The 27,007-nt window shown below is 45.6% G+C and overlaps 2 protein-coding genes across 5 annotated transcripts; one reads left to right on the top strand and one right to left on the bottom strand.

The window, feature by feature from the left end:
- Positions 1-39: 39 nt before the first annotated feature.
- On the bottom strand, positions 40-11,432 carry CRYZ (crystallin zeta). Of its 4 annotated transcripts, none has more exons than XM_054072934.1 (9): positions 11,193-11,212; positions 8,304-8,428; positions 7,822-7,974; positions 6,675-6,838; positions 5,834-5,885; positions 4,505-4,654; positions 3,994-4,095; positions 3,811-3,906; positions 40-3,558 (listed from the first exon to the last, which is right to left on the bottom strand). In XM_054072934.1, the coding sequence occupies exons 2-9, from the start codon at positions 8,418-8,420 to the stop codon at positions 3,397-3,399; spliced, it is 996 nt and encodes a 331-aa protein (XP_053928909.1). In that variant the 5' UTR covers positions 8,421-8,428; positions 11,193-11,212; the 3' UTR covers positions 40-3,396. The 4 variants fall into 4 exon arrangements, with proteins under 4 accessions (XP_053928909.1, XP_053928906.1, XP_053928908.1 ...); XM_054072931.1 differs by lacking the exon at positions 11,193-11,212 and adding an exon at positions 10,130-10,286; XM_054072933.1 differs by lacking the exon at positions 11,193-11,212 and adding an exon at positions 11,340-11,432 and having other exon boundaries at positions 41-3,558.
- TYW3 (tRNA-yW synthesizing protein 3 homolog) lies at positions 11,419-21,985 on the top strand. The gene is made up of 6 exons (XM_054072936.1): positions 11,419-11,642; positions 12,829-12,909; positions 15,517-15,615; positions 16,445-16,516; positions 16,796-16,929; positions 17,806-21,985. Exons 1-6 carry the CDS (start codon positions 11,463-11,465, stop codon positions 18,026-18,028), a joined length of 789 nt encoding a protein of 262 aa, XP_053928911.1. The 5' UTR covers positions 11,419-11,462; the 3' UTR covers positions 18,029-21,985.
- The last annotated feature ends 5,022 nt before the right edge of the window (positions 21,986-27,007 follow it).

Raw genomic sequence — 27,007 nt, 5'->3', positions numbered from 1 at the left:
GATTTTTTTTGTCTCCCCAACCCTGCAATTAAAAGTCTCATGAATTTATTGCATCCTGCTGAAGCACACAAAGAAGGCAGGAACACAGGCAGGGAACCGCTTAGTTACAATGGAGAGGGGATATGTTTGAAGCAGCATTTATTTCGGGCATAATAACATTAACAAACCACAGCTGCTTCTCAGAACAATTCCATCCCGCCATCTTTCAGAAATACTTGTAGCTGCCCTTTCCATACACTGCCGTGGGTACGCTTGGCACACACAGATACACATGGCACACGTGGAACCCCAAGCCCTGCCTGTTTGTGCAAAGGTCAGCACAACAGTGAGAGCCGGTGCAGCCTCTCCCACCACCCACAGCCCTGTCGTGGTCAGGACCACCAGGAGCCACTGCTTCAGAAACTGCTTCTCATTAAATCCAAAACCAACCAACCAACCTGACAGAATTATTCTGCCTAGTTTGGCTGTTATCCTCTTCCTCCATCCTCTCCACTCTGCGGAGGGGATGGCATGTCCTAAAAGGAGAGCTGGACCAAGGGCTCTCTAGGGCGACAGACTCTCCGGACGGGTGCGTGACAGACCAGACGCATCTCATGGATTAGCCAGGAATACAAGTAACGTCTCTAAGAAACTCAGCCACAGCAGTTCCCAAGCCAAGGTGGTTACTCCTCTACCAACACGAGTGTTCTGCTAACCACAAGAACAGCATGGAGCATCCATGGACACCTCAACTGTTCCCCCTGGCAGATCCCAGTGAGAGCGGGTTTGCACTGAAATGCAAGGCTTGGACTACTGGAACTGAGTTGTGGGCAAAGCCCAGGCCCCTCACCTTCAGCATGACAAGATCTCAGAGTGCTGCACCTCCACCCACGGCCAAAGTCCTGGCTCATATCTGCCACAGCACTGACCACAGCCCCAAAATACCATTGCAGCTCCTTGCTCCTCCCTGCACCTTGTGGTCAGCCCTATGTTGTTATTTTTATTCACATCCATGTCCCAATATAAAAACAACCCCTTCCATTTGTACCATACATCAGATACGGACCAAGAAATTAGATGCTCTATTGCATGCCTTCATAGAGCTCTCTGAGCGCTGCGCGTTCATCCTGCTCCACTTTGCCGAAGAAGCCTGCAGTGTCACAGAAACCCAAGAACTCCTCTGACACCTTCTGGTCAGGAGCCTGTAACAAACCCTGTCCTATGAACAGCAGCAACTGCACTGACAGGGAAACTGTTCCAAATTTCATCTCTGAGCATCAGCTCCAGTGCACAGGTGGCATCAAGCAAGAAAGGAGTCCCTGTAAACCATAAGCCTCTCATTCCTCTAACACCCTCTGAGCAAAGGACAAATTAAAAAGAACCACAGATTTTAAAATTTACCATGTATAAAGAAAACGTGTATTTTCATATACGCATCATCATATCCATCATTAACTACTATTCTTGGTCTGTTATTTAGTACCTCCACATTAAGAGCTGGTTTACTTTCTCCAACAGTGCTGCCAAGCAGAATCACAGATTCCCTACCTGCTATCGTTTTGCCAGAAGGAACAGGAATAATCAGCACCTTTTACCTGAATCGTCAGTTAAACACTACCTGCCCACATCACTTACACTACGTTAATCATTCTTAAACCTTCAAATTCGGACCAAGTGGGAATGCAGCCCCCTACTCATATTGGAAGTGTGACCTGCAGGGAAGCCAGCACCTGCCCACTGGGGCATCCACACAGCCTCCAGCTGTGACAGGCTGCTACCCCTGAGGCACTGGCAGGCAACGACCCCGCTGATGCACTCCTACAGCCAAGTCTGCATAATCCTTCTTTTCCCCAGCAACTATTTTCAAAAGCACTTATTAAAATATTAGTTTGAAAACATTCACTCCAGAAACACTCCATCTTCTTCCCTTGCAAAACAATCCATTTGATGCAATGGTTATGAGGTTTATATGAACAAGGAACAGTTAAATGACTCGGTATAATAGCAAAAGGACTTCACATTTACATTTGCACAGAAGAAACAGCACTGTGGTCTGCCTGCTGTAGAAGACAGAGCTCAAGTTGCAAGGACTTAACTCAGTCATCCAGCATGTTCCTTCAATCCTGTGTTTAACAGCTATAATATCTTAATATTATCCACCCCACCAGAAATTCAAACGCTTTCTTAAATCCTGCTGGGGAAAGTAGGTATAGCTTTGTAGAGGTGTGTATATTTCTGCTATGTTAGAAAATTTACTCACCTGTAAGTTTAAATTATCACTTGAGTAGCAATCCCAAACATGGCATTCAAAGAGATGTTTTCATACCTGAAAAAGGCTGATGTTGCAAGTCTGAACCTAGGACTTGGAGTGCTCTCCTCTCTACTGAGAAGTTCATGGTAAACACCAGAGATGCACTTCCACAGCAACCAACTCGGTGCTGGACAAAGTCTTCCTTACGTTCCTTAACTTCCTCCCCTCTTTGACACTGAGACCTTGCTCTTTCATCATCAATATTAACTGAATTAGTTCCATGAGCCCCCCTGTAAAAACCTCTTATCTCACCTTAATATTTTAACAGGGGATGACAAACCTAGGAGAGAAATCCAGACATTTCAAAAGATTTTGCCAATTAGTTTCTTAGCTGAGATTAAGCAAAACATCAGTAGAAATTAGTGCCTTTACATTTAATAAAGTCTGCAGGAAGATTTTAAATCCTCACTACCCAGCCATTTACCATCAAGGAATTAGCTGCTTCTCCCAATATGATCAGCTGCAGAGTAGCAAATACAATAATAGCAAGCAACTCCAGAGTTACGGTCTCTCTGAATTAACTGGGACACTTGCAACTCAGATATTAAGTCAGACATAGCAAAACGAAACTGCCTCTGCTTCCGAGTAGTTCTCATTTGACAGATTCTTTGGCCATGAGCTGAAAAGTGAAATATTTTGGCAGCAGAAGCTTTTATTCCAAGTAAATTATGTGACAAAAGATGAATAAGACAAATTTTGTGGCTAAGGAATTTACAGACTCCTAGTTATACCTGTATAGTTAGTTCTATACATATTTGTATCGGCTGAAAATCATTCGCCCGCAGCAGCTTCATTGTAACTTCCCAGAGAGCAAGAGATTCAATCCTGCCTGAGGTATTTGCTTCCCTTGCACCACAAGGCCACACCACCACAGAAAATTGATTATTTCCGCGTCAGCCAAAAGAGCTACAAAAATTCCTTTGAAGTATACACAGCTCTGCTTATTAAAAAATAAAATCGATTGGTAATTGATTAATGTAATTAACGTAAGTCAGCATCTGCTGTTACTGTCAAACCTGATCAGAAGTATTTTTATACTACACATTCAATGAATCATGTAAGCAGAGGTGCAGTTAGAACAGCTACAAAATAGATGGGAAAAGACTTCACAGAAGGAGCACCATCTTTCCTCGTGCACCACGGCTATGAAGAATGTCTTCATGAGCCTTAGCCACTTGCTCCAGTGGATATTCCGGGCCTACAACTGGGTTCAGCCAGCCAGCTTCTATGCCATCAAGAAGTGCCGCTGCACATTCATGCATCTCCTCCTGCATGGAATAAAGACAGCATTTACCACAAGGCCTTTACATTCTAGGAAAGTGTTGACTGTTTACACCAATGTTACATCAAATTTCACAAACCAAAAATATTTTATGATGTTCTGAGTTTAAATCAAAATGTAAAGGAATGAACAAACAAGTTACTTACAGAGAAACGATCCCTACAACAGGTTTTAACCAGAAACAGAGAGGTGTTGGAATACGCCAACAAAACATGCTTTAAAATGAAAATGTTCCTACCTCAGTTGCAAGAAACAGACTGACTCCAATTATGCTAGACTCTTTAGTCATCGTGTCTCTGGGATTTATCTCGATTGGACCTCTACAGCCCACAACCTGTTACAAATGAGTTACGATAGAGTTCCAGTCATAACTGTTCAACTGCGGTGTTACATGCACAAAGTAAGTGACAAAACCACTTACCATCACCCTTCCTGCAAAGGACAGCAGTTGCAAGTCAGCAGCAAGATTGATGTTAGAGAGCATTTCTATTATTATATCAACTCCTCCTGTCCTCGTGTATTCCTATATAGCATATAATACATTGTTATCAGTCCAATTAGTGCTTGGGTACCACTGTTTATTACATCTCCTATGGATAGTACACATTTTACAGTTTATTGATTAAATTTTAGATACAGCCTTTGTACTAAGACTGACAGGTAGTAAGTTTAATTTTAGCATATTTTGATCTGATGAACCGCAATATGCTACCATATTGGAATTTGCTGGAATGCAAGAGTTTCTAAACACCATTGCCTGTGAAGAAAGCTCAGCTTTTCCAGCCTGGGAAAGGTTTTCCTTGTGTGGAAATGAAAAAGGCAGTACACTACTGCTCCCACATAAATCTACTTAAACAAACTTCTGGAAAGGATGTTCATTCTGTTAGTAAGAAGAATACGTACTGCATCACCTAGCCCTGATACAGGCTTACCTTAATTTTATCAATGTAATTTGCTTCTCTGTGATTAAATACTTGGTGAGCACCATTTCTCAGGACCATCTTCATGCCCTCCTCAGTTCCTGCTGTACCCAAAACCTTTAAACCATAAGCTCTGGCAATCTGACATGTTGCTATTCCAACCTGAGGGGATGAGGGGGGAGGGAAGAAAAGAAAAAAAAAAAACCACAAAAAGGAAAAATTAAGTCTTTTTTCTCTTTCTTAGCATTTTGAATTTCATATATTCCAACAGCAACTCTGAACTTGCCAATTTAAAAAGTTGGCCTGGAAGCATTTTTTTAGCCATAAGAAGTTATTTGCATTGTAGAGACAGCCAAATAAAGAAAAGGTATTTACAGAGATGCATTAAAACTTTGTGATTTTTTTTAAGAGATATCAGGAGATATCATCCATGTAGGATGCAGTCTGTTTGTTAAAGCTGGGCCACAGATTCTTGATACAAAGCCACGGAAATTCTTCCCTTCACAGAGTCATCTGCCACTGATACCAGCGCTATATACTGCAAAGAAAACCTGCAAGCAGAAATTTTATTAACACTATCTATGCACCTTTCACAATGAGATTAAATGATTCCTTTAGAAACCAAATTCTCAGGGTCTCACATGAGCTCTGCACTCCAGAGGATGCTTAGAGGTGTTGGATGCCTCCATGAAAACCTGGCACTGAAGCCAGTGGTCATCCAGGCACAGCAATGCCATCTCTCGGGCTTGCTCTGTGTCATGGCAATAGCATGGGAAAGCGAACTGAGGGAGCACGGACACTGCCTGCCCAGGATTCAGTCCCAGCTGGTCAGCTTCCGGAGGCTGCCGATTCAGCAGCCCCCACAGCAGCCACAGCTGGACCCCTCCTCCAGGATATGTTCAGATACGCAGGCTTCTGTATTGGGATGGGGGATCAAACAAGTAAATAAATACACAAACAAAGATGACCATAAAATCTCCACTATGCGCCTCTGCTGTTTAAGTGTGTGTCTGTGTGTCTCTGTGTCTGTGTGTGTGTCTGTTTGTGTGAATAACACACAAAATAAACAGACGAGATTTCTCAAACATTATCCATTAATTGATATAGAATCATAGAATAGTTTGGGTTGGTAGGGACCTTAAAGATCATCTAGTTCCAACCCCCTGACATGAAATTCAATAGTTTGGCTTGGAAATACACCTTTCTCTAATTTGAGTGGGTTTAAAACCTTTTAGAGCCTTTCCTTGGATATAAATGTGACCATAAATCATACCACAGACAAAAGCAGATGCAAAGACAGAAAGCAGTATTTCTTGTAAGTTGTCTTCTCCAAATACTTACCCCCCCACTGGCTCCATGCACTAGCACACTCTCTCCTGCTTTGGCACACCCTCTGAGTGGAGAACAGAAAATACTGGCATGAGGACTGCAGTACACAGCCATTAAGCATCAGGTTGTATAGAACGACATCAAATCTCATCTTCCACACAGTATTATTTCCAATTCATGTTATGACTAAACAGGTATAATCAGCCTCTTTGGGAAAACAAGGAGGCAAAATAAACCATATCACTTATAAATTTAAGTACTGTGCCATTATGTCAATATGCAGCTAGCAGCAAGTCATGGTCTGCTACTGAACCTCAGTTAAAGATCTTCACCTGTTACAGACCGTAAAAGTAAACCACACTGGTTCTAATCATTTGTTCCATCAAACTAAACCATATTTCCAGACCTAAGCTCTCATCTAGCTGACATAAAGCCTGGCTTTAATTCATTACCCTGTCCTCTGGCACAGACAGGGCTGTACATGAAGCCTCTCTGGCACAGAGGCTCAAGAAGAAGAGAGCTGGGTCTACTTAAGAAATTAGAACTATTCCTGTCCTTCCCTGGCTAAAGTAACAATTAGCACTGAGAGAGAGTTATACATTTTATTACATGAATCTTACCAGAGAAGCCTTTCCAGGCCTGTTCTCTTAAGAAGAAATGCCAAACAGGAGAACACAGTTGCTAGCTTCTAGGTGACAATGATCTGACAATGCCATCAGCATAACAAATTTAACTTAAGAGTTTTAAACATTTCCACTCGTTGATCTCCTCTCATTTTACAGGACAATGAAAATATGGGCTTCAATAATTTCAATATTCACAAGCAAAATGGATAATAGATTGGACACCTTACTTTTGGAAGAGAGCACGATAAGCAGTGAAGTAGGGTATTGCAATTGCTGCTCCTTGCTTAAAGTCCAATTTGTCCGACAAAGGAAACACTTTATTAGCTGCAGCAACTGCATAATCCGCATATCCTCCAGAGATTGTACCAATGGTAAAAACCCTGTCACCTTTCTAGAAAGGAGGGAAAGAATACAGAGAAATTAATCCTCTCCCTTTTTTTTTCTTTAATATACTTGAAGAACCAGTTCACAGAAGTTTTGGCTATATCTAACAGCTCTCCTATTAAAACTAACCCATTATATTTGTCACAGACAGGATTTTTATAATCCTAATACATACAATCAATGCAACACAAACCATATAATTTCATATGCCTAAAGCGTCATAATTAGAACCCCAGCTCTAGAGCGTAACACACAAACCTACTGTCTCATTAATGTTAACCTTAATAAACCTGAACACCAAAGAATTCCAAACACAGATTCCAAAGGCAGAGCCTCAAAAGTTTTTACAAACATAAAAGAAACATTTCTCAATTATTTTTGCTTAAATGTGGAAAAGAGATATTCTCTTAATAGACCTTACAACACCTCGATATTGCTGCTGTTCCACAGCAGGGCCAACTCAAGCCGAAATCCCACGGGCGATGTGGACATGTACCCTGGGTAACACGTTGTCTGTGTGTGGCCAGCGCTGCGGCACAGCACCAGCTGTGGGGCCAAGTCAGCACCCAGCCTGGCCCTCGGCCACTGGCAGAGTAACTCCAGGGCCCACAGCAAGCACAGATACACAGCTCCCATTCTGCTGCTGCCAACGTGGTGACCTCCATAAACAACCAGCACGTGGATGGGGTGGCTCCAGTCTGCAGACACTGGGTAGTAACTGCTGCAGGGCAGCACAATGGTCTGCCAAACAGTTCGAGCATACAAACATATGTAGAGTTTGGCTACTTGGCAATTTTGGGATGTCTGTCTGTGGCACACACACGGATCGCATCAGCTCTCACTCTGGACTGCTAGGGTGACCTCACTGCGTGCTACCACTAGCCAGCAAAGGTGAGAAAAGCCAGTAAAGCAATAAAAACAGGATGAGCAGCAGAGCAACATGCACAAAATTCATGAACAATCATGAATTAAACCCCAATGTATACCTACCTTGAATGTAGTCACATGTTCCCCGATCCCTTCAATTACACCAGCCACATCCGTGCCTGGAGTGTAGGGTAAAGCTGGTTTTCTAGAGTAAGTCCCAGAACGAATATATGTCTCGACAGGATTTACCCCACAGGCATGGACTTTAATTAACACCTACAAGAAAAAATACATCTTAAGCAATAATTAAAGAGGTCTAGAACTTGAATCCACAGCACAGGATCATGGCACTTTAATTAAATTCTAAACAGTCAGCAAAAATCTGAACTGAGGCTATTTTCAGGAAATCCTTTCTATCAATCACATAGCCCATTTGAGAGTAAAAAGCCCACACTCGTTAAACACGATGGCTCAGGTTGTATGAATACACTGATCAAAAACTACATATTCAAGATGAAAAGCTTTAGTTTGTATTCTTCATTCTGTTCTGAGTACACCTATTACCATTCAATACCATTATTTCAGTTCACAGAACTCATACACACCTGATTTTCTTTTGGAGCAGGAATTACAACATCTGACTGGATTTTAAGTACTTCAGGGCCGCCAAATTCAAAAACTCTGACAGCTCTCATCACATTTCTTGCGGCTGCCATAGTCATCAGAATATCTGCAAGAAAAAAAATATATTGTATCACCTTCATAATTTATTTTGCATTTTCAAAATTAAGAAATCAAACAACTACCTGTCAAGCAACTGATTAAACAGAGCTTCACTCTTTATTTAAACTGTGTGAGGGAGAGTCAGTTTGGGCTTTTTTCCCAGGTCTTGCAAAAGGCAGAACATTAACCCTACCATTTGCAGGGCTTTATGGGTATTAAGAGAACCACATGCAAATCATTTCTCCATAGAAATGTTTCTGCAGCAGCTCCTGTGAACAAAGCACTGCTGTCACATCTGTAGAGACATACAGTACTTTGGGGGAAAACACAGACAATTTACTGTTACATTCTGGCGAAACAGCCTGCTGCATACAGGCCAACTGCATTGTCAAGCAAGCAACATTCTAGTCACCGCTCCTGCAGGCTGTCAAAGCTCCAGGTAAAAGAGGCAAAAAAACAGAGGTACCCCTAGGACATTAAAACAAGCCAGGAAAGACTGAAATACAGACATTTAAGATTCCAGTCCTTAATTCCACCACTGCATCTGTACGCAACAGCCCTGTGCTGCAGCTCACAGCTCGCAGGCAGTGCTGGACACGAGGAAAGCTTATCAACGCAGGGAGGTGCGACTGCTCCAACCGCACTCATTCCTGATGTGTTCCAACAAACCACCGTAAGCACAGTACTCCCACCACAGGACAGTCTGTCAGGAAGTTGATCCACTCCGACAGAGGCACTCTACTGGTGACCCAGCAAATAATCACAGGACAGCAAAGAGGCACATAGGAACCTTAAAAACATCAGGAGATTCCACGGCTGGCCAACTCCAGCTACGGAAATTCAGGGCTGCAGCCAGAGGCAGGCTTTTCCCAAAGATGATTACAGCTTTTACAAGGACCTGGCTTCATCTCTATTTTTTCTCCTAAAGCTAACCTATAAGAAGCGTGCATTATTTTGTTTGCCTGTTCAAGCCAGGAAGAGCACTGGTCACAGCCATGTACACTACTGAGTGTACCTTTGGACGTGGCAAAAACCCACTCTGCCAAGCAATTCCTGCAGTACGGGTCACTTTTATATGTTGTGATAGTAAACTAAACTGAAGAGCAGCTTCTATTCTGCTCAGAAAAAAATGGACGTGTAAATTTTAATAAACTATTCTGCAGCCTGTTGACGAGCCCGCCTCCAGAGAGCTGGACGCTGCCCGGTACCAGCTGGAGTGGCCGCAGGTGGGTGGGCAGACACCATCCCAGCGGCTCCAAGTGCCTGGGGAGCCCAGAACTCACCAACGTGAACCGGCTGCAGGATGGGGAGGCAACAGAGCCCAGGGCCTGGGAGGATGGAGCTCGGAAAGCAGCAGCAGCACTGCCAGTATAGAGAATTCTGCCCCTCGGGACCACAGAATCATAGAATGGTCTGGTTTGGAGCAGACCTTAAAGATCACCCAGTTCCAACCCCCCTGCCATGGGCAGGGACACCTCCCACCAGATCAGGCTGCCCAAGGCCCCATCGTGCCTGGCCTTGAACACCTCCAGGGATGGGGCAGCCACAGCTTCCCTGGGCAACCTGTGCCAGTGCCTCATCACTCTCATGGTGAAGAAATTCTTTCTTATCTGCCCCTCTGCAGTTTATACTCATTGACCCTCATTCTATCACTACAGGCCTTTGTGAACAGTCCCTCCCCAGGTTTCTTGTAGCCCCCTTCAAGTACTTGGAAGGTCGCTATAAGGTCTCCCTGGAGCCTTCTCTTCTCCAAGCTGAAAAACCCCAATTCTCTCAGTCTGTCCTCGTATGGGAGGTGCTCCAGCCATCTGATCATCCTTGTAGCATTCTCTGGACCCGTTCCAACAGCTCCATATCCTTCTTATGTTGAGGATTCCAGAACTGGACACAGTACACTTGGTGGGGTCTCAAGAGCAGAACAGAGGGGCAGAATCCCCTCTCTCCCCTGCTGGCCACGCTTCTTTTGATGCAGCCCAGGACACAGTTGGCCTTCTCGGCTGCGAGCACACACTGCAGGGTCGTGTCGAGCTTCTCCTCGACCAGCACCCCGAGGTCCTTATCCGCAGGGGTGCTCTTAATCACATCACCACTCACCCTGTATCGAAACCGCTCCGACTGGTGTTAGTGGCGGCGCTCAGCACCCCCGCGCCCTTCCGGACCGGGACTGCCCGAGGATACGAGGGGGGGTGGGTCGGGGCCTCCCTCGCCTCAGAGCGGCCACGGCCAGCCGGGCCCGAGGAGGGCGGGAAGGGGACCCAGTTCTCCGTGGGAAGCAGAGCCGGATGAGGGGCCCGCCTCGACACCCGGGAGGCTCAGCAGACGCTCGCCAAGGGAACGCGGCGCGGAGGCGCTCCACGGCGAAAGAACAACCCGGACACGAGCACAGCCCCGGCCGCCAGACCCCGACCTTTGACATGCCCCACGCCCCTTAACACGCCCCCAATACCGGGCCCCGACCCATGACACAGCCCTGGCCACCAGGCCACGCCCCTAACATGGCTCTGCCCCGGCACGCCCCCATCCTCCACCAGGCCCCGCCCCAGACACGCCCCTCGCCGCCAGACACAGGCCCTCGTCACCAGGCACCGCCCCCGACACGCCCCAACACCAGGTCACGCCCTCCTGTAGTCCCGCCCATCTGAGACGCCCACACCTCCAGGCCCCACCCCTGACACGCCCTTCACTGCCAGGCCCCGCCCCTGGCTCGCCCCTCACCGCCGGGCCCCGCCCCGCCCGCCGCCGCCGCCGCCGCCGCCGCCGGAGCCTCGGACCTCCTCCCGCCGGCAGGGCCGCCCCGAGCCGGAGTGCCGCAGCCGTGTCCGCCTCGGCCCGCGGAGCCGTGCCCCGAGCGACGGGGACAGTCGGCGCGGGCAGCGCCGGTCGCGCCGCGTACCCGAGGAGCCCCGCGCACCGCCTACCTCGCAGCGCTGCCGCCCGCAGGGCGAAGCAGGCCCGCCCCGCGGCTCCCGCCCGCGAAGGTTTGTCCCGCCCGGGCTGCCGTCGGCGCGGGCCTGGCCCCCTTCCTTCCCCCCGCCCCCCCCATGGCGGCCTTCGCGCGGGGGAAGGCGCAGCGCCTCGCGCGGGCGGACGGCAGCAGGAAGGGCGGCCTGGACGAGGGCGCCGCCGCCGTCGCCGTGGTGCAGCTCCTCAACGCCCGAGACCCGTTCTGCACCACCAGCTCCTGCTCGGGCCGTCTCGTCCTGCTGCAGGGCGGCGCCGCCGTGAGTTCCGCCGCGACGGGCTGGGAGTCCGGGGGTACTAGGGGGATCCCGCTAGCTGACTCTGCTCTAGGTTCTGATATTAATTGTTGAGACTTAAATCTTCCTAGTGCGATACCGTGGTCACACCGTAGTATTTGAATGAGAATAGAATCATAGACTAGTTTGGGTTGGAAGGGGCCTTAAAGATCATCCAATTCCAACCCCCCTGCCATGGGCAGGGACATCCCACTAGATCAGGCTGCTCAAGGACACCATCCAGCCTGGCCTTGAACACCTCCAGGGATGGGGCAGCCACAACTTCCCTGGGCAACCCATGCCAGTGCCTCACCACTCTCATGGTGAAGAAATTCCTTATGTCTAGTCTAAATCTGCCCCTCTGCAGTTTAAGTAGAGCATTTAGTAGAGCAGAGTTTAAGTACTCATTGCCCCTCATCCTGTCGCTACAGGCCTTTGTAAACAGTCCCTCCCCAGCTTTCTTGTAGCCCCCTTCAAGTACTTGGAAGGTCGCTATAAGGTCTCCCTGGAGCCTTCTCTTCTCCAGGCTGAAAAACCCCAATTCTCTCAGTCTGTCCTCGTATGGGAGGTGCTCCAGCCATCTGATCATCCTTGTAGCATTCTCTGGACCCGTTCCAACAGCTCCATATCCTTCTTATGTTGAGGATTCCAGAACTGGACACGGTACTCCAGGTGGGATCTCACAAGAGAGGAATAGAGGAGCAGAATCCCCTCCCTCCCCTGCTGGCCACGCTTCTTTTGATGCAGCCCAGGACATGGCTGGCTTTCTGGGCTGCAAGCGCCGGCTCGTGTTGAGCTTCTTCTCAACCTGCAACCCCAAGTCCTTCTCTGCAGGGCTGCTCTTAATCACATCATCCTCCATCCTGTATTGAAACTGAGGATTGCCCTGACCAAAGTGCAGGACCTTGCACTCGGCCTTGTTCAACCTCATGAGGTTCACACTGTCCCACTTCTCCAGCCTGTCCAGGTCCCTCTGGATGACATCCCGTCCTTCCGTGAGGTGCATAAATAAGTCAGTTTTAAACTACTTCTATATGAATACATTTCCATACCTTGAGAAAACATGCTTTTTTAAAAGAAATGTTATTTATGCTGAAGGACTATTTTCTTTACACAAGATCAAGGATCACATATCTGTATTGCTGCTTCAATTATTTCTCTCCATCTCCAGGATATAAACAACTGTGAGATCCAGAAGAAAAATTGCACCTGGCTTATGGTGACACATGAAATGTGTGTCAAAGACGATGTGGTAAGAAGACAATACAGTATAACTTCTTTATTATGTAATGCAGGGTTCCTAATATGATGGAAGAAATGGCTTGTAAATGTGAAGAAATGTTTAGGTGGTTTTATGACTGTTACTGAGATGAATCAGCACACTAATTTAAAAATAAACTGTACTTTAGGTGCTCTGTTTAACAAATTCTCAAGACCTGTTTTGAGGAGAATGCTTTTAAGCTTAGGAAAAAAATTGTCATAGAAAGGGTCATCGGGCACTGGCAGAGGCTGCCCAGGGAGGTGGTTGAGTCACCGTCCCTGGAGGTATTTAAGACAGGTAGATGAGGTGATCAGGGACATAGTTTAGTGGCAGATAGGAATGGTTGGACTCGATGATCCAAGAGTTCTTTTCCAGCCTGATGATTCTGTGATTAATACCAAATTCCTTGCATAGTTGTAAATGCAGCTGATATGAAACGCGACTGATTTTTTATGGTCAGGAGTCGCATAATCCCGTCACAATAGCTCCTCAAGAAGTCAGGAATAGATGTTGCTTCTGTCACAGAACACTGACTTTCAGAAAATGATTTCTGAAAATCCGATTTTCTCGGATGCAGTGAGTCTTGTTTTTGCAAAGCTCTGGCTCTGTTCAGAATGAAAGCCGTCCTATCCAAAAGTGAAATAAGTGCATTTTCTGTGGAATGCTTGCTGGTCTTTGGGTAGTGATGGAAGAGTCATTAGCATGTGCCACAGGGTGAAATACAAAAAATGTATGTCACTGATACCACAGTGACAATTGCTGTGTCAAACCAAGCAAGTGCTGTATCAGGCAGCACTGAGATGATGCTTACTGGAGAAGCAGCGTTCCTGCTCAAAAGCCACCTCTGGAGTCTCTCCTGAGTTACTTGCCTGAGTTACTGGCCTTTTCAGGCCAACAGAAACCCTTAAAACCACTCTCACCAACATCGTCCGTGCTGATCGCAGCTAAGAGCTTGTCCTCTGCTATAATACTTGTCTGGAGATGGGTCTGCCTCGCCTCGCTTCCAGCTGTTGTGGATGCCAATTGTTTTGCTAGAGTGGGATGCTGTATAGCTTAGGCAGCCGGAGCAGATTTCTCCAGTGTGAGGTAGCATCTGAAAAGGGTTTTTTGAAACATACCCAACAAGGAGACACAGGCAGCCATGGCTGGTCCCAGGAATGCCGCCTGGTGCAGGTAAGTGTGTTCCTGCTGAAGCTGGCACTGCCAGAGCAGATCCCACCCAAACATGCCCAGGGATGTAGGGACGTTGCCCTCTGGGGCAGTGTTGGCACAGCTCCATTCCAGGCACACGCACATGCTAAGTAAGTGGGCTGAGGTGTTTCCGTGTGGCACTGCAGGATGCAACATTGAGCATTCCTATTCCTCTCCAGCTTCATCATGGCTAGGGTTACCTGGGCATTTCCAAAGGCCTGGCACAGGAATTACAAACTTGGCTGTTCAGAAAGACCAACTTCTAACTTAAAATAAGAACATTTACAGAGGAGATTCTGCACAAATGCATTTAAATAGTTTTCAGTGATTGAAGGAAAGCAGAGAGTGCTACTTCAGCAGTTTTCTTTTATGCTATTATGTCTTAAAAATGCATATGAATTTAATTATTTCCTGATTATTTCATTGAATAATTTCATTTTACAAGAAGGATGAGGAGGGCTGGACAAGACAGCAAAGGAAAGGGAAACAGCTGACATTTCTCCATTTAACGCAGCACATTACTTCGTGCTGTAAATTGAGCAAGTGAAAGCAAACAAGGGGGGAATGGTGCTTATGGTTAAATAATCGTAAAATGAAATAAGTAATATAACTTCCTCAAAGCAACTTTCCTGAATGGAAAGAAGTAATATCAGCCCTTAGAGCTGCTCTGCAAAAAAGATAGCATAAAAAAGTAGGGAAATTGTACTGATAAGCCACGCAGAATGTCATACAGCTTTCTCCACGCTTGCGAATCCAGGAAAAATTGCCACTAGCGTCTAAGTCTTCTGGCACAACTGGGAGGTCTGGAGGTAATGTCTTGCATTTTATAATTATGAAGTTACTTCCCTTTTTTTCTTTTTTTTCCTTGTCTTGTGTGCATATGCATGTAATTTCAATTTTTTACCTTTGTAGGTATTATTTTTTAAACTAGGATTAAAATATGATCAAGTCTGTTAGGCCACAAATTTAATCTGCTGAACCTGACAGATTTTCTGAAGTTGAAGAATGTGCATCAGAAGCAAATGTCTTTGATTTTAAAGAGCACCTTTAAAATAACTGAATAGTTGTGCTCAGGTTTCGTGTGACTGCAGCGACACAGCCCTCTGTCTGTGTTGTCTGACTGTATCTGTGTGTTTGCGCGTAGAAAGGCGCAAACAGAGAAGCATACATCTTTAAATAGTCTCTCTTGCTATGAATTGCTATCAAATCTCTAATTTAGCAAACTGACTCATGTAAATCCATGGGATTTTTGTTTATTACAAGCTGAACAAACCTGATTCCTTGGAACTCATGGGCTGCATTTTAATGCTTGTTTCATACATGGGCTAGCTATTTTTTTCTTTTTTCTTGTTTTGTTTTTGTAGCCTATCTCCAGTGTTAACATAAATATTTTGGTGTATTTTCCAGATGGCAGCACTAGAGAAAGCTACTGGTGATGTTGTACTCAAGTTTGAACCATTTGTTCTTCATGTGCAGTGTCAAGAGCTACAGGATGCACAGCTTCTGGTAAAATTACATTGACTAACAATGTCACAGTGTTGTCCTGTTGTATTCCTTGCTGCAAAGCTACAAGTGTTGGCTCCTGAGCAAGCTCTAGCACTTCAGAATAGTCCCAGATGTGCTATATGCTTAATAACCGAGGTATTAACAGTAAGCTGATGAAGAAAACACAGCTTTATAGTGAGTAGAGATTTTGCTTTCCATTTCAAAATCAAAATTACTCAACTGCAATTTGATCTGCAAGCTGAAGCAGGTTGCCCACTAAAAAAACTTTCCCAGTGAGCCCAGTGAGGTTGCTTTCGTGGACTGAAAGCGATGGTGTTTGTAGGTGGCATTTTGCTCCAGCCGGGCCATTTGGCACCAGTGTTGCAGCTCATTGAGTAGTACCTTTTCCCTCTGCTTTTCTAGGCTGACTCTGGAGAGTACTGCGTGATGCATTTGTTCTTTCGTTAATGTAGAAGAGAGCTGATCAGCTGCTTATATAGTATTGCTGCCCTTCTAGCTATACAAAAGTAGCAAGGCTGGCTGTATGGCTACCAGATAATGCAGTGCAGTGCCCAGAGAGATGGTCGTGTCCCATCTGCACTGAGAGGTTTAGATTAGACAGTCAGGATTGACTGGAGCTCTCTGAAAACTAACCACTATTTGTGATACTACATGGGTTTGATCTTATAAACATTTTAATGTAACTATTTTCTTGCATTAATCTGGGGAGATGGTTTGGAATAAGTTTTTTGCAAAACTGAGATTATGAGCTGCATTGCAACCCCCTGGGAATTATTCATTGCTATGAAAGTGTGTGAGACTTGTTTAAGGTATCTATTTTTTTCCGCAGCATTCAGTGGCTGTTGATTCTGGGTTCAGGAACTCTGGTATTACGGTTGGAAGAGGAGGAAAAATTATGATGGTAAGGACTTCTGTACTGACCTGTAAGGAATGTAACAAAATCCCATCATTACTTTTAACCTCAGGTTTTTTACAAGCCAAGATCTGAGCTGTAATGTGATTGACTGCTATCACAGGCCATGTTGTAGCACAGAAATTTCTTTCTGCTTCATTTGACAGCAAACTAACCACTTGTGTGGAAAACTGGTGTTTTCCTTTAACAAATTCCCCATGTTATTCAAATAACCTTCATAAAATAAAAAACTTTGTTCTAGAGAAATCCTTCTCTGTGTATTTTTAGGCGGTCCGGAGCACTCATTGCTTAGAAGTTCCGTTGAGCCACAAGGGGAAATTGATGGTCTCTGAAGAATATATTGAATTTCTGATACATGTAGCTAATCAGAAAATGGAAGAAAACATAAGGAGAATTGACAGGTTTGTTGTATTCCACCAGTCCCATTCATTACGTTTAAATGTGAAAGTGAAAAATGCATAGGAGAGGTTAAGTTTAAAAAAAACAAAACACAAACTAGAGAGCTCCCACAAAGTCTAAAATGCAATTTACAATTTCAATTAATTGTTTGAGCTCTGAAGGCTATAAAGTATTTAAGCAAAAATCTGTACGCAACACAAGTTTGCAGACTGTTACAGAGTGTGGTTTTGGTTTCTTTTCTAATGTTAACGGCATTTGTTATTCTAATGCAGTGGCCATCTCACCAGAATTCAGATGACAATACATGCTTTAAGCCACTAAATGCTTTGTATAGTTTCCAAAACTGATGATTTTTGAGGGTGGTGGAAGGTTACACAAGCTTTGTGTCCCTACATTTGTGTCCAGCTGAGGAACAGAACAGGCAGAAGTGCCAGAGTGCGTGGGACACGGATACTGGTGAGGCACCTATACATAATTAGAGCAGTTTCTTTTTATATGTCCATTGGGAATCTCCATAGTGGCTAAAACTAGCAGTGACTGCTCATAGTAGCAGTCTATCTCAATGCTAATGCTGTCATTCATCAGACATTTAACCGGATACCATTTCTAGTTTCTGTAAGGCTAACGGGGTCTTAATGGCACATGAGTGCCTCCACTAATTGATTGCTAACATCCAGGCATTACAGAGGAGAGGAGCTTGACACAAGGACATGCACTGGTATTTCTGATTGTCCTTCCAGTGTTGGCTAGAACATTTCAATGTCAGTAGCAATTCTCTTGGCACGTTTTGGTGATATTACAAAAACATTTGTTTGCTTAGCTTTGCAGATCCTAAGCAAACCTACAAAAATAAGACTGACACAATTGTTTGTTTCTAGATTCTACAAAAGCTTAGAGTCGGCTTTGCAAACTGCCGCCGGTGCGAATGACTCTCCTTCTGAGGGAATGGAGAGGAGTCGTTCTGTCTATGTTCATAGAAGGAAGAGGAAGACAGTTCATGAACAAAGTGTATGCACCTCTCCCAAGGATCAACATGAAGAGCTGAAGTCTGAGGATGATATAGAAAACAATCTTGATATTTTTGCTGATATCACAATCTAGGCTAAAGCAAACGGAGTAACAATTATAATGCTCTTTGTAAGAGATAGAAATACTGCTCTGTTCTAAGTAGTAACACTCCCATGGACATTCACTAGAAAAAAGGCAATTAAACAGAATTGTGCGCAGGTTCAGTGCCAGAAAACAAAACCTTAGAAGGTTTTGGGTGGTTTTTTTTTTAAAAGCACCATTGAATTAACAGTCTTTTTACTCTGTGTTAGTTATCACAGGAATAACTGGTTTGGTACAGCCTTTGGCCATGTCCTTGATGGAAGCATTTCAAGTCCGAATGCTGAGTTCAGGCTGCCTGATTTTCGCAGAGCAGAGCTGAGAAACTAAAAACTTGGTAGTTATCCCTGAAGGTTTTTAATCCCTGTAGGAGCTTTGCCAGCCATACGGATGACTGTCTTGGAGCAGACAAAGCTACGTGTGAGCCAGCTGAAGAATAGTTTCTGGTGTGGAGACAAGACCAGAAAATGAGAAGTTGGGTCCTACTCTGTGCCAGCTTCAGAGTGTCCTAGATCCTTTCTGGCCGTTGCACTGGGCAGCAGTGTTGGCGCTGTTTTTCTGTGCTTTGCTGTGTTTCAGGCTCCAGCCCGCTGTGTCCCCATGTTCTGCTTCCCTTAACCAGTGGCCATTAAGTGTTATTTTTCTTTGCATCTTGTAGCCAGCTCTGTACATTGATGGTCTGTTCAGTCCCTTACATCTCATTCCGTGTGGCCAGTGCCCAGCATCCGTTCTAGCTGTCGGGCATAAAGTCATCCAAAGTGTACCCTAACAGTCTTTGTTCCCAGGCTGTGAACCACCGGCACTCAACAAATGTTGAACACAAACCAGTGCAATAACGTGTGCAGTCCTGTATTGCACCCCTGGAAAATTCACTCCTTACTCCAGGTGTATTTTGCAGAACAATGGTGAATTTGTGAACATTAGCAGCAATGGATCCTGAGCCTGCCCTGCCTTTTATGACCCTAGTAATCACTAACACTGCAAAACAAGACCCTGACTGAAGGAAATGGCTTATTTGGTGTGGTAGCTCCCAGTTCACAGAGAGTTGTCATTGTTTCCATTACATAAGCTTGTGTCTTTGGGACATTTTAATTCCACTGTAAAAAAAATGACATACAAAGTGGCAGCTAAAGGGAAAAGTAATTGGGGCTTTAAATAGATTCTGGAAGACCTGTTGGGCTGCATTTCCAGCAGCAGGCATGCCAGAAAAAATAAACTTGAGCCTTTTGTGTTGTTTGCGGTGTTCCTAACATACAGCTTGAGGAGTCTGGTGGGTGTTCTGTTTCTGGTGGCTGGAAGGACCTCAGCACTCAGCAGAGGTGTGGCAAGGTGACCAGAACGACATGATTCCATCCATGCAAGAAGACTGCAGTTGTGTCAAGTGAGATACTTGGAGGTTGATGCTGCCCTTGGCCGCTGGCTGCAAGCACAAATTGCACAAACAACAGAAAAATAGTTACCATAATTTTCCTCTTGTGGAGGGGGTGAGGCACTGGTGATGAGTTTTTGAAGATGAAAGAAAATCAGCTTGTGAGGTGACCGTGTATGTAAGATCTTGAAATGCTGCAAGAAACCTTCAAAAGTAGAAAAGTTCACAAATCTTATGCATATTTAGGTGGACTAATCCTTGTTTAATTCTGACTGAACCAGGGGGGATCATTTCTAATGCTGAGGAGCTGCTTGCTGGGAAGCTTGCAGCAAGTGCTGAGTGCTAGTGGGCTCAAGAGCAGCTGGTAGGCTCAGACTGGGCAGTGGGTCTGCCAACATGGGTGTGGGGGCAAGTGAACCTGGGGTCCCACAGTCTGTGCAACAGCAGGACCACAGGTAGGACCAGCCGAGGGTCCCCACAGCAGCTGGAGCCAGCAGCTCCTCGAGGCTTGGGGATGTGGTTCTGCCACACTTTACTGGGGTGTGGGTGGATTGCAGAGGGTTTGCTCAGAGCAGTCAGAACAATCTTCTGCATCCAAAGTGACACTGGTGAGGTCTGGCTCCGATCTGTTGGCAGTCCTGCAAGGGACTGCAGATGTTATTAATGAATGGGAGCCATTGCCATGCACTTCACGGTGCTGTCACCTTGCCCCACACATGGGAAGATAGAATTTAGTACTGAAAAAAAGCAGAGATGGGAAGAAATTGCATCAGACTTCACCCTCAGCCCAGAGTTGCCATTGCTGTGTCCGAGGCAGCCTGCCTCAGAACTCGGAGAAGGCTTACTTCCAGCTGCATGTGGTTGTGATGGCACCTGTGTAAGGTAAGAGAGGGAGCATGGATACTGATTTTGTGTATAACCCAGGACACTGCTGTGCTTTCAAGGGCAGAGCTGTGGGGCTGTGCGTTGGGAGGAAAAGGTATTTAGTACAACTACTTCATTTTTGGGAAGCTCCTTTTTTTTTTTTTTACTTTGTTTTCAAAAATTAATCCAAGCACTACGATAATGTCCAAACCTTGACAGTGTGTAACAGCCCATACAGGATTTACATTCTCAGAAATAAGGTTTGTCAGCAACTGCTGTGTAACGTGAGCCCACATGCCTCTTGAAAGTTATATCAAATTCAGGAACAATTTTTGACAGTCTTAGCCCAGAAAGGTGACCCTAACTATGGCCATCTTGTTGCTTTATACCTGTTAACTCCAATTATTGAAGACTGTTGGGGATCTCATACAGAAAATCAAAACAAGACCCCACGACAAGAAAAGTTGTGTGATTCTCAGTGAAATTAGAGAATCCTGTTACCTCACTATCTAAAACATCAAAAAGTTATTTCAAGGGGTTTTTGATTTTTTTTTTCTCCCCTGAATGTTCCGGAGGCGATACCAAGGGCAGTTTTAGGAGTCCTGCAGCCTTGCTGGGGAGGTGCCGAATGCCAGCACCACCCAGCTCCCTGCACCACTGTCCTTATCAGCCCCGATTCCAGGGGATGGCCACACATCTCCCCAGTTCTTACCCAGCTTTCACAAGTTCGAGATTAATTTTACCAAGCTGTATTTTATTTCCAGCTCCTGCAACTGATTTTGTTATGCCCCAAATGCATTACTCATCAGACAGGAAGGCTGCACAGAGCCTTTGGAAAGGTAATTCTGGGGTTCATGACAGAAGAGAAACTTACTGATAAGCAACAAGATTCCTGAAACTGGCAAATCTTTACCACTTCTAAGTGTGCTTAGCCATTAATAACGAAGGGGTATTTTCAGCCAGCCTTTCATAATTTCTTTTGCTATTTTAAAATATTGAAACATTTAAAATTACAGTCTCATTCACTTTGCACTCAGTTGTTTCTGGCGAGGCAGCTGTGTTCATTCCCTCCAGTAACTGATGGTCTTCTCTCACCATAAGATTTGACATCCGTACCAGAAAATCACTTCAAGTTGCCGTTCCTGACATTAGAGTCCTGCTCACCAACGGCATCCAGCAGGCACTTCAGCACAGGAGTCTCTCTGCGATAATGCTTTATATACAAATCACAGATGTCACAAGCACAACTATTTGCTTAAAACGGCTTCTTCCTCTGAAACTTGAGTACTTAGATCAGTTTACAAGAACATAACAGTAACAGCATCAGATTGCAGGAGAAAACACTGTTTTCAAATGGAGTTAAAGCCCTCAGGATAGGATGGGTTAACTGTTCTCAGCCACCACTCCTATTAATGCTTTACTTGAATTTCCCTGCGTCTCTACACTTAACAACTACATGCAATTGTGTAAAATTTAGTCTCATTTTTTTAAAACAATTTTGTACTTTTAAATATGCCATGCTCTGGAGTCTTAGAAAGCCTTTGATACTCCTGGTTACTGAAAATACACAATTACTTTGCAATATCTTGTCAATTAGATTTTATACATTATGATATTAAGGACCACATTTAACTTTCTGGTTGGAAGCAACACCAGTGAAGTGTGCTGTGCTTTTTCTCTTTGAAAAGAAATTTAAGTCTATAGAAAAATAAATAGATAATTATAACGCCTAAATTTTCCTCGCTGCCTTCTTGATGTCTTTACAGGAAGAGAAAGTAAAGCCGGTAAAAACTGCTGTCTTAAAAGCACTAGCTCTGGCGTGACAGCAGCAGACATCAGGAGCAGAGCATCCTCAGCTCTCTTTCAAAACAGAGAACAATATTCCAGTTCCACACAAACTACACATAAGCTTTTATTCTGTTTTCTGTGTGAGGTTTCTTTATGGTAACCGAGTACATACAGTACTCCGGTCAGTTTTATACTGGGGAAAAGAAATATATCTTATTTTGTTTTCATTCCGTGTGACCCCATGAAAAGAGAAATATTGTTCTCAAAGCCAACTGATTTTCTATCAAAAAGAAGGTAATTTCTTTCCTCGAACAACACTGTAATCAAGCTTTGTAGTGACTGTAATTAGATTTCTTTGAAGAAGAGCGCTAGAAGCGAACAATCCGGTTGTTTAACCGTTCCCTCGCCGGCAAACACGGCGCTTCCAGCACCTCCCCACGGGGTGGATGCGCCTCTCCTCGGGTTTTTTTACCCCTCTGCAGGCAGCCGAGGACCGACACACCGTGCCCAGGGCGGCAGAAAGGGTGAATCCAACAGACAAGAGTTCGCAAAGGGTGAGAGGGGTCAGAACAACCCGAGCTGAGGGCGGGGGGCAGCTGAGGTGTCGGGGCTGCGCCCGATCGAACAGAAGGGGTTTCCTTCCCCTAAACGCGTTATTTCCTATTTGAGTTCTCTAAATACCGTTTAAATGCGATTTTACGGTATTTTTAAGGGGAACGCGGCGATGAGCGAGCGCGGCGCTGGGTCGCAGATGCCGTCTCCGCTCCTGCCGCGGCGACATCGGCGGGGGCCGCGCGGGACCCCGAACGCGGGACCGATCCCGCACACGGAATCGATCCCGTGCACGACCCCAAACGCGGACCCGATCCTGCACACGGATCCCGCACACGGACCGGATCCCGCACATGATATCGATCCCACACAAGGACTGAATCCCGCACACAAACCTGATCCCGCACACGGACCCCAAACACGGACCGAGACCCACACACGGATCCCAAACGCGGACCCCGCACATGCACCTGGCTCCGCACACGGACCCAGACCCGCACACAGACCCAGTCCTGCACATGGACCCAGACCCGGACCCAGACCCGCACACGGATCCCGCACAGGGGCCCGATCCCGCACAGCCTGGCCCCGCCGGCGCAGCGCCCGCCGCCTCGGGGAGGAGTGAATCCGCGCTCCCCACAGCGGAGTGGCCCTGCGGGGTCCCGACCCTCGGGGTTCATCTGGGGCCGCCAGCCCTTCGGACCCAGTCCCCTGCCACCCCTCCCGCAGCCGGAGCAGGCCCACACCAAGCGCCCCGCGGGACACGGTTCGGCAGGACCGCGTCTGCCCGGGTGTGTGAACTGCCTGGGCAGCTTCCAAAAATGGGAAGCATCCTATTCTGATGTTAGTGATGAAGTGAGGTGCCCATGACTGATGCCAGGAACAGCCACCATCCCCTTCTCCATAGAATCATTCCAACAGTGACACAGTGAAGTTAAGCCGAGGGTCCCCCCACACCTGTAACTCACCAACCTCTAAACAAACCCTTCTGTCTTTTATTTGGTCTGTTCCACTGGAATGGCTTTTGTTCCATGGGTTTGTTCTCCTTAGAGGGAATATGATGCCACAATGTCCCTCTCCCAGCCCTGGGATACCCTTGGCACAGCCCAGCCTGGCCGTGGGCCAAACTGCGTGATGCACTCATCCACCCATGCAACCCCGATGGCAAGAGGCAAAGATGGAACACAGCTCTGGGTACAGGGCTGAGAAGTCCCAACGCAGAGAGCAGATCACGGCCACCTTTCTTGGGGCCCCCCAGTACAAATGTCGCTGCATTTCAATGTCACGACTTGTCGGCCGCTGGGCCTCGCTTTGGCCTGGCTCAGTGGTCTCTGGGGTTGGTTGGACTCACACCACCATCTTCCAAAGAGAAAAATCAGTCCTTGGGGTTTGTCCCACCCATGTTGTGTGAATAATTTAAACTCCTGAAATACCAAACAGCTCGACTGCAAAACCCGGTTTTACTGGGAATGACCACTGATTTTCCACTAAGTGAGATGTAAATGGATCCCATTGCTTTCTAAGCAGTGTTCCAGTTCCCAATCAGTCCTGTATCAATATTAAGCTGGCAGTACCGCTCTTTTATAACCTGCTGATTTAAATATTTTGCATAACATTGCTAACAAAAATCAAGGAATATTTACAAGTGAAATGCACCCAGACTTTATGCATATAATTTACTTTTTTTCCCGTTATTTTCCATCCCTTGGCAGCATATTTTAGACAGAATTTTTCCACTGAGACTGAACCTGGTTTCGTTTTTCCCTCACTGAACAGACACTCACCACAGAATTGTTGCAGAAATGGAGCAGTGAGGAGAGAGCAAAATACAGCAATTTTTATAGAGTTCTGTGCAGGATCTGTGTGTTTTCCCCACACCATCTTCACCTTGGAATGATAGACAGCACCCAGGGACGTGCCACTTCTGGAAAAATATGCAGGAACGCTGTGGCTGGTTCTATGCAGGATCTGAATTTGGCCCAATATGTGCATATTTTACAAATATTACAAATTACCATTTTCCCCTCATTCCTATTACCTAGATAGAAAAGTTCAAATTCAAGAATGTGTTTTCAAATCCCCAGCACTCCAGGGTAATATTAGATGGACTCCATTTAATAAAACACATTCCAAGTTGTTATTTTGATGGAAGCATTGTACTTTTTGTCCAGCAATAAGCAGTTCAGATTTCACTAGGTCACTGAAAATTTTTGAATCAGTCTCCCTTCAAATCATGTTTAAAAGACAGACTGAAATAATCGTGGCAGCAGATCCCTTCACAAGGCAAACCAGAGGTACAGCTTATAATGTGCATTAAAGCTGGTGCTGCATTTAACTCCCAAGTCAGTGAATGAAATTTTGCCGTCCTCCAAAATGTACTGACAGTCCTATTCACACAATGTATCACAGTCATGAGGGAAATTATGGCATGCCATTTTGTCCTCAATTCTCTAAAATAAGAGGTATTTTGGTCACAAATGCTTGCTGTTATCAAAACACTGTCATGATTTCAGCATGGTTCACTAACCTAGGTGAAGCTGGGCACAGATCTCCCTCATTCTTTTTTCTCTGAGTCACGTTGCATCTGGTTTTCAACACTCTGTTAGTTTAGAAAAAAGGCTGATGGACTCCCATATTCTGTGGTGTGGCACTCCCCAAATTCATGGCAGGAATGCACATTGCTCAAATCGTCTCATTCAAAGCTTTCTCCCTAGAAAAATCATATGCAAAAGTCACAGCAGACCTGCAGAAGATGTTTGAATAAATATTTACACAAATATTGAAATATTTACACATGCAGTTCTGCATGCTTGAACCAGGAAAACAAGTGCAATAAATGTAATAAGGTGTCAGGGTTCTACACTAATATAACTTGCATTTGTCTTTCTGATAGCCTGTTGGTTAAATCATTAGTATTGTCTCTGATCACACTGCATCTGAGGAACTGTGTAGATGGTATCAGGCCAGTAAAGCCTCATCCCCCTTAGGCTGGGGAGCCCCTGAGCACCAAGTGTGAGTGCCGAGGCAGCACTAACGCCATCCAGGTGTACAGCAGCTCTCCCAGCACCTCGATAGCCTGTGAGGAGGCTGCCACAGCACCCCAAGCCCCACAGTGTCCCGGGCCCCACAGCATCCCAGGCACTGCAGCACTCTGAGCACTTGAGGCATTCTGAGGCAGAGTGCTTCCCACCCAAGACAACTCCAGCAGGAGCTCCTGGAGTGGAAATAGCATCCCCACTCTGCACAACCCCTCATCCCGACAGAAGGCTCTGGGCACTGTACAGTAACAAAGAAGGAGCCATTTCTTCTCTCTTTGTGTGCCTTCATCTAAACTTGTAACTCGCTGAAGCCATGTGATGAGAATGTTGCACTGGGCTTTTCTTTCTTATATATTTTCACTGTGCATTTCTTTCCTTCTAGTCTGACATTATCGAGAATCCGTGCGGTGGAAGTGGTAGAGCAGCAGCAGGGAAAAAATGTCTGACAAACAGCAACAGCCTCCCAACACCCCTTTAAAATAATAACGATTTACCAAATGGTTGGGAAGTTGTTATAATTCCTTTTCCAAATTATTACTCGCCCTTTAGATTAGAAATGAGGCCAGGGTTAGCAATCAGCCCTAAATGGTAGGATTTCTGAAGTAGGAGTACTTGTCTGATTGTGAAGTGGAGGCCATTATTGCCTTGATTGAGTCTTTTTTTTTTTTTTTTTAAGCTTGCTTGATTTATGGCTGAGAGCACACATTCACCACCGTACCAGAAGCAATCAGAGCTTTCCCTGCTCTCTTTCGCTCGACGATTTAGGGTCCACTACTTTGGCACAGCTGCCACCTTTTAGCCTCCATCAAGCAGAGACATTTTTAAGCAAACTGTATTTTTTGTTTGTCTTTTCTCCTCCTGCCCCTTTACTTCCCCACTCTTTTTCTTTCCTTTTTTTTCCCCCCTTTTTTTTCTTTTTCGTGGGGGGGAGGTGCTGAAAATATTGTGTGAACTTCAATTCCAAGTATGAAGTCAAAAGAAGGCAGCTGGGATGTCATGTGGACTCTGTGAGACATAAGAAACCTGCAGTTACATGGGAAATAGGGATGAAGTAACTTGCTCAAATGACTGATGTCAATCAAAAGCACTGATGGGTGTGTAGGTGCTGGAGTTTAGAGTTTTGTTTGTCTGAAAACCAGATTCAAGCCAAAAGCTTGTATTTATACCACTTCTTCCCAGAAATCATCTGTTTAGCTAGCATATCATATTTTACAACTCCTCTCAAGTTTGCTGTAGAGGTGTGCAGCATAGCTGAAGGGGTCGTGGAACAAGGGGCAAATGCTTCAGAGACCATCGGGGTTCACTTCGTCACCCCAGCTCCTCCAGCTTACAGCACTGAAGAGGCAGCACTGATGACTCCAG

Source organism: Cuculus canorus, chromosome 8 (genome assembly GCF_017976375.1).
Source record: "Cuculus canorus isolate bCucCan1 chromosome 8, bCucCan1.pri, whole genome shotgun sequence".
Taxonomy (NCBI): Eukaryota; Metazoa; Chordata; class Aves; order Cuculiformes; family Cuculidae; genus Cuculus; species Cuculus canorus.
The sequence above is the reverse complement of the archived record's forward strand: the minus strand, read 5'-3'. Positions and strand labels throughout refer to the sequence as shown.

Coding starts and splice junctions, on each gene's coding strand:
- CRYZ (XM_054072931.1), bottom strand. CDS start 10,229: ATGGCTGGAGCACCTCCCATACGAGGACAGACTGAGAGAATTGGGGTT. Junction 7,975..8,303: donor CTGCTCCAAAAGAAAATCAG/GTGTGTATGAGT, acceptor TTTTTCTTGTAG/GTGTTAATTAAAGTCCATGC. Junction 4,096..4,504: donor ATTACATTGATAAAATTAAG/GTAAGCCTGTAT, acceptor TATGCTATATAG/GAATACACGAGGACAGGAGG.
- TYW3 (XM_054072936.1), top strand. CDS start 11,463: ATGGCGGCCTTCGCGCGGGGGAAGGCGCAGCGCCTCGCGCGGGCGGAC. Junction 11,643..12,828: donor TGCTGCAGGGCGGCGCCGCC/GTGAGTTCCGCC, acceptor CTCCATCTCCAG/GATATAAACAACTGTGAGAT. Junction 16,930..17,805: donor AACATAAGGAGAATTGACAG/GTTTGTTGTATT, acceptor GTTTGTTTCTAG/ATTCTACAAAAGCTTAGAGT.